The sequence below is a fragment of the Haplochromis burtoni genome, unplaced genomic scaffold, assembly GCF_018398535.1.
Source record: "Haplochromis burtoni strain Fernald_Lab_line unplaced genomic scaffold, NCSU_Asbu1 Contig_451, whole genome shotgun sequence".
Taxonomy (NCBI): domain Eukaryota; kingdom Metazoa; phylum Chordata; class Actinopteri; order Cichliformes; family Cichlidae; genus Haplochromis; species Haplochromis burtoni.
The window spans coordinates 349,033-355,718 of NW_024582812.1; the positions used below are offsets into that span (position 1 = coordinate 349,033).

General features: G+C 41.5%; 1 protein-coding gene across 1 annotated transcript; it reads right to left on the reverse strand.

The window, feature by feature from the left end:
* Positions 1–2,872: 2,872 nt before the first annotated feature.
* Positions 2,873–5,096, reverse strand: LOC121811816 (protein FAM184B-like). Its single transcript, XM_042213544.1, has one exon. The coding sequence runs from the start codon at positions 4,542–4,544 to the stop codon at positions 3,066–3,068; it is 1,479 nt and encodes a 492-aa protein (XP_042069478.1). The 5' UTR covers positions 4,545–5,096; the 3' UTR covers positions 2,873–3,065.
* Positions 5,097–6,686: the final 1,590 nt, after the last annotated feature.

Sequence of the window (6,686 nt, forward strand, 5' to 3'; positions counted from 1 at the left end):
AACTGCAACATGCCTAAATGCAGCTCTGTGGCTGACGTTAGAGTCCTAATCCATGCTTTTTTTTTTTTTTTACAGATGACCTTTGAATTTTCTTTATTTCCTGATAAAGAGTGGGGTAATGAAAGTTTAAAATCAAGATAAAGGCTGATCGATCAGGAAATAAGTGACTAATCATCCAAGATTTAATTTGAAGTTTAACATAAGTTTTAATATAAGAATGAGCGTTATCAAAAAATAAACGAAAAAGAGGCTATGGTTAGAACTGGAGGATCAATTGCTGGAGTAAAATAAAAAGTATATGTACATATAAGTAAAAGGACATGGGTACAGTGTCCATTTATCCAACATCAAATGCATATGTAGTTTCCTTCTCTGCAAGGAAAGTTTACATACCCTGTGGCGCTACTTTAAAGTTTATGGATTCACTCCCGAATGAGAAAAAAATGTTACTCTGTCAAACACTCATTTACAGTTATGTTGTCCATTGAAGCAGCTGTACCAACATATGTTTAAATGAGCAGCTACAGCACAGTTTTGTGTGCGCAAGTCTTAGCTGTAGATCCTCGTGTTTTCATGTTCACCATGTTGCCTTTCGGTTTTCCAGTGTCTTCAAAGGCATGCGAGTTAACTCAACTATGCATTTCTCTATTACTGTATCAAAGTGACATTTTGTCCAGAGAGGACTTTTATCCCACCCCTCCAGCTGGTCAGCCACTAGTTTGAGAGATCTGAAATTACTCAAGAACAGATACTAGAAAAATTAGTAATGCAGTAATGTTGCACGAGTTTTGTAAACGAAATCACAATAAGAAGGCACACCGCGTTGTAAGCACGTGGATGATTTTATTTACAATATTTTCTTGTGCAGCTGCCTTGTCCCATTACAGCACACTGCTCTCCTGTTAGACCCCAGCATCCTACTGAAGCAGGGAAGGCGTGACCAGGTAATGGAGAACAGCTGTGTGGGTCAGCCTGCTCTAACACCACACCCTGAACTCACTGCCCCACCCCTCCAAGTGTTTAAGTGTTTGATTTCCTTCTATTGGAATAGATCTTTTCTCCTCAATACAGGCCCACTAATGTTGACACTGAGCTCTCAGCTTATCTCTTGATTGCAAACCTTTCCCTGCTGGCTGTCTGGTCAGAATAGCAGATTTTTTTTAAACTCAAGAAGATCCCACAAAGTTTCTGGAGAACCCCTAGCCACTTATCCAAGAGTTAGTGCAACGTGACTGTATCATCAAATGTCTGGAAATCTAAATGTACTTTGCAAAACTTCACTTGTCCTCACTTTTACATTTTAGAGATGCCTTTTTGAATGAGAGTGGTTGCTGATCAATGGGCATGAGAATTTGCATAATTATGATGAATAAACTGACCTCCCAGTCCTTTGTTCCTTCAGTGGGCTGGTTTCAGTGTCAGGGCTCTGTGTGCAGGCAGGTGGAAATGTGGATCCAAATGCAGGACTCCGAGACGAACTGTAACTAAAACCACAGCTTTTATTGCTGGCATGAAACAGAAACAGGGTACGACGCGACACTGAGCACAGGAAAACACAGGGCTAATATACACAGGGTGGTAATCAGCGAATGGGCAACAGGAGGGAGACACAGCTGGGAGAGATCAGGGTTAACGAGACGGGGGAAACCAAGCTGCCCACACTAACATAAGACGCAGACCTTCACAATAAAACAGGAACAAGAAACCATCACACTAAGACACAGACTTGACATTTGAGAGACAGACAGAAAATGACACATGGAACTAGACATATACTAAGCAGACCCAACCGAAGAACAAATCCTAAACACAAACATGAAACTCTAATAATAAACATCATAATCATCATCATCATTAACACAAGAGAACAAGAAAACAATCCCTGATGCAAAATTACACCAAAACATAATAAACTCAAAATACTGGGTCCAACGGACCCAGAACCGTGACAGTCAGTCATTATGCAAATCTCCAAGAGTTGATTTTGTTCATCTGGACGTAGCGTTTTGTGGGAGAAACGTTTCGTCACTCATCCAAGTGACTTCAGAGATACCACATCATACCTGTCCACAGACCTTCCCAAAGCCTAATTCCACAATGATTGCCTGAGCCTATTCTTGTTAAATGATGAAAAACTCAAAGGCACGTTTGGGCAGTGGATCTGTGTGAAATCAGCAGCTTGCAAAACTAAATCAAAATGTGTGCTATTGATTCTAAAAATAGAAATCACAATAAAGTTCAACATTTACTAAAACCGCCATTCAGTCATCTGAGAGTCTTTACTCATGAAATTATAACGGTTAGATGAATGTATATGCAGTGATTTACTGATCAATGATAAAAGGGGAGATTTATGCAATAACGAAGACTGTCATGAAAAGTATTTGGCATCTGATCTCCTGTAACCTGCGGAGCTAAGCTGTTTTACCAGCTCTGCTCTCTGATTTTTCTTTTTTCTTTTATGAAAAAACACAAGTTGTCAAAGTTATTTGTTTGCAAATGTATTTCAGAAATATCGACATACTTTTTTTAATCAGCAGAAACTTTATGTCAGTAGTGCAAAAACCTGCACTGATCTGACCTCATTTCTTCCTCATCCTGATTCCTGACCTGGGAAGGGAGAGAAATATTTGTTTTTGTTTGTCTTCTTGTTTTATTTAATTCCTTGTGGGATTTGGATCCAACACGTAAAGTATGCATATTATGCACACACACAAACACACATGCAGCTATTACCCATTTCTTGTATTCTTGAATAAAGACATTGATTTGACACATTTAATTAGCGGCCAATTGTTTTTATTGTTCAATTATTAAGAAAAAAGAAAAGGTGGGGGTGGGTGGGATGGAAAGTAAAGGGAGAGAGGAGAGAAAACCCCAACAATCCCCTCTGAGCAAGCACGAGGCGACAGTGGATAGGAAAAACTCCCTTTAAAGGAAGAAACCTATGACAGAACCAGGCTCTAGAGGGGGCAGTCAACTGTCGGGACTGGTTGGGGGGTGATTGTGAAAAGAGGGGAGGGAGATGGGAGAGGTGTTAGTAGTTAAGGGGAGGGGGGGGGGAATTAAGCTGGAGCAGAGGTGGGGGAAGAAGAGGTGACATTGGCAGTAGTGAAAGAAGGAGTGTTCTTCCTCCAGAAGAAGCAGAAGCGTTTTTTCTTTTTCTTCAGCTGCTCTTCCACGAGCACCTTTTTCTCGAGGATGAGGATTTTCAGCTCCTCGATTGTTTCGGTGTTTTGCTTCTGCAGCTTGTTGCATTTTTTCTCCACTTCTTCTATTTCAGCTTGTTTTTCTTCCAACCTTTCTTTCAGCACTTTAGATGTTGCCTCCTGTTTTTGCAGTTTTTCATTTTCTCCTTCCAGCTCAGATGCTTTGAACTTCATTTTGTTGTAAAGTTCTTGCAGGTTTTGGTTTTTCTTCTCAAACTCCTGGAGAAGAAGTTTTTCTTCTCTCTGCTTACTGACCAGCTGTTCTCTCTCTTGAAGCAGGTCTTGATATTTGTGCAGTGTCTCATCGAACTTTACCTGCAGCATCCTGTCGTTTCCCTCCATGAGCTGGAGTTGGCACTCCATGTCTCCCTGCTTTCTGTCCAGCTGCTCTTTCTCTTGAAGGATTTCTTTATTTTGTCGCAGAGCTTCATCAAGCTTTCCTTGCAAGCTTTCATTTTGTTGCTTGATGCTCTGAAGACTGGAATCCATTTCTTTTTGTTTGATTTCTTGTTGCCTTTTCTCTTGGAGAAGCTTCTCATTTGCTTGCTCTGTGCGATCAAGCCTTTTTTTGTCCACATTGTACATTAGCTCCATGTCTCGGAGCTTGGAGTGCAGCCCTCTCTTCTTCGTGCTGTCTTGCATCTTCTCTTGGAGGAGTTTTCTATTTTGTCGCAGAGCTTGATCAAGCTTTCCTTGCAAGCTTTCAATGTGTTGCTTGATGCTCTGAAGCTTGGAATGCATTTCTTTCTCTTTTAACTCCTTTTGCCTTTTCTCTTTGAGAAGCTTTTCATTTTCTTGCAGTGTGCGATCAAGCCTTTTTTTGTCTACACTGTACATTAGCTCCATTTCTTGGAGATTGCTGTGCAGCCCTCTCTTCTTCATGCCATCTTCTTTCTTCTCTTGGACAAGTTTTTTATTTTGTTGCAGGGCTTCATCAAGCTTCCCTTGGAGCTCCTGGTTCTTTTTGCCCATGTCATGGAGATCCTGTTGTTTCTCCTCAATAATAGCTTCCTTTTCTTGAAGCTGGTATGACAACTTTTTTAGTTCAGCGCTCTTTCGCTCATTTTCCTCCATCAAGAACTTAATCTTCTCTGTGTTTCTGAGCGCTTCATCCTCCATTTCTTCCAAACGCTTTTCCTCTATTTCCACTTGGTCACACCAAGGAAGAGAGGAAATGGAAGAGTCTAGTGGCTCATCCCAGGGAAGAGCGTATGGGTCAACTTCTTGTCCCTTTGGATTTGTTTGAGACATGTTGGGTCTGGATACAGTTACAACTGCAAAGGATCCAAATATTTCAAAAGGCTTTTCTGGCGAACGGTTCAATGCTGCACACATCAACGCTGCGAGAAACGGACTAAAAGTCGTTGCTCTTCACCCCTATTTATAGGTTTTAAGGGTCAAAGGATCAAAGGAAAGAATGGTGGTAAGATTCTACGTGTGTGACGTCATAATTCTGTAAGGCAATGAGGTTGTCACGTGATATTTTTGGAGGAGGGCATTTTTCAACTTGGACAAATTATCAATAAAGTTTCAATCTCTGTTATTTTCCCCAAAAAACGTGTTGTCGCAATAATGTTTTCTACTGTAATATGTCATTTCTAATGTGGTCCTATGTGGTATGTTGTAGGACAGTGAAGTGTCTGACACTGACCATGTACCAGTGCCTGAGAACACTGGTATGGAGGGGGAGAACGCACCTCTTTACTGTATTTGTCGGAAACCAGACATCAGCTGCTTCATGATGTAAGTATATATCAGTTTTCTATTTGCAGTACGCGCAGTAGGGGTGGGCGCTAGCTTCAGCAATGTTATCAGAGGTTTTCTTTTAAAATGAAGATCTTCTATTTCGAGAAAACTACCAATAAGGATATATGCACAGATCTAGAAAACAATACTGTAACATTTTATTGATGTCATGAGCCTGTGCCTTCTCGGCTGACTCTGTATGGCTACAAGTGTTTTTGTTGTGCTGCATCTCTCTCCCCTCCCGCGCACTGCGCTCTACCGGGGCGGAGTCATGACGGCTCCAGCCCCTGGCTCGGACACCTGCAAACAATCATCTCATCCACTTCTTAAGGCGGCTGCTGAGAGTGCTTCTTCGCTGGATTATTGTGTAACACTCGTCAGTGTCATCGCCAATCTGAGCTTTTTCCCCGAGTTTCTTTCGTGCCGCAACTTACCTGTTTTTCCTCCCTGTGTCAGATTTCTCGCCAGCCTGAGGACCGCCGTTTGGTGAGCTAAAAGCCGGAGTCCGAGCTACCTGAGCTCCAGTGAAGGATTGTGTACATAGCCATCCCCTTCCCGTGCCTGTGTTCCCCGGAGACCCTCTTCCTGTGCCCCCTCACCTGTATATATCCGCACCTGGTGTCTGTGTGTAAATAAATTGTGAACTTAAGTGACGGTCTGCCTCCGAGTCTCTCCTGAGCCTGACAATTGATGCTTGCAGTTTGGAGGAAGCAGTATTTGCAAGTGTAACTAAATTCCAGGCATTTTCCATCCTTCTTTTCCTATCAGCTTTTTTCTAATTGTCAGTGTGAACCAAGGTGTCAGCAGCAGCATTATAGTGCAAAAGTAGTGACCCAGCATAGATCAAATGTAAGCACAAAAGTAGCCAAGGTAGTGTTTTTCCTGGAAATTTTAAGTGAAAGGATAAAGTAACTGCTTACCACTTTAGTTTAACAATGATTAATGAAATGTAACCGTGTAACTCATCAGCAGTCTGCACAGTATGGTCACATATTAAAACTGAAGAATATGTTGTACTTGTTGTAGTGTTTCATCATGGGTCCAGTTTTTACCCAGGTGCTTTAAGCCCTTCTTTACCCTCATGTAACACCAACAGTAATTTCCAACCACTATTTCCTGTTCCTGTCAGTCAAACAAACAGACGACAAACATCTTCTATAAACAGGAATAATGTCATTTTATCGGATTAGAAAACATCTAATCTAGCGTTGATATTACACTGCTGTTTAGTGTCTGGCTAATCTCAGTGTCACCAAAATATCTGCCCTACATGTCAAACAATGAGAGAACTTGAAACAGTAACATCACCAGCAGCTTATTTTAATTAGTGCTAACGTTTTGTTTGCTGGCTAACATTGCTATTATTATAGTCACAGTTAATTGACTTTGAATAGCTTTATTTCAAAAGTAATTTTACAATTTCACAGCCATTTAGCTGTGTTAACTGTACATGCTGTAGGTCATAAGGCGTGCATGGATCATTTTTATAATCAGCCTCTTATCTTTTGTCCACCACAGGCTTTGCCATGATAAATTGGTCAGTTGACAACCAGGAGCCGTACACCTTAACCTCAGAGGCCAGGACATCCAGGGGCAGTGTGAACACGCACTTGTTTAAATGGACGCAAGACGGACCTCACAGCCCTTTGTTCCTTCAGTGGGCTGGTTTCAGTCATTATGCAAATGTACTGTTTATAAGGTTGGGGAAACCTGCAGTCAGCTGAGACTGAC

Excerpts from the sequence above, each read along its gene's own strand:
- LOC121811816 (XM_042213544.1), bottom strand. The coding sequence starts at position 4,544 with ATGTGTGCAGCATTGAACCGTTCGCCAGAAAAGCCTTTTGAAATATTT.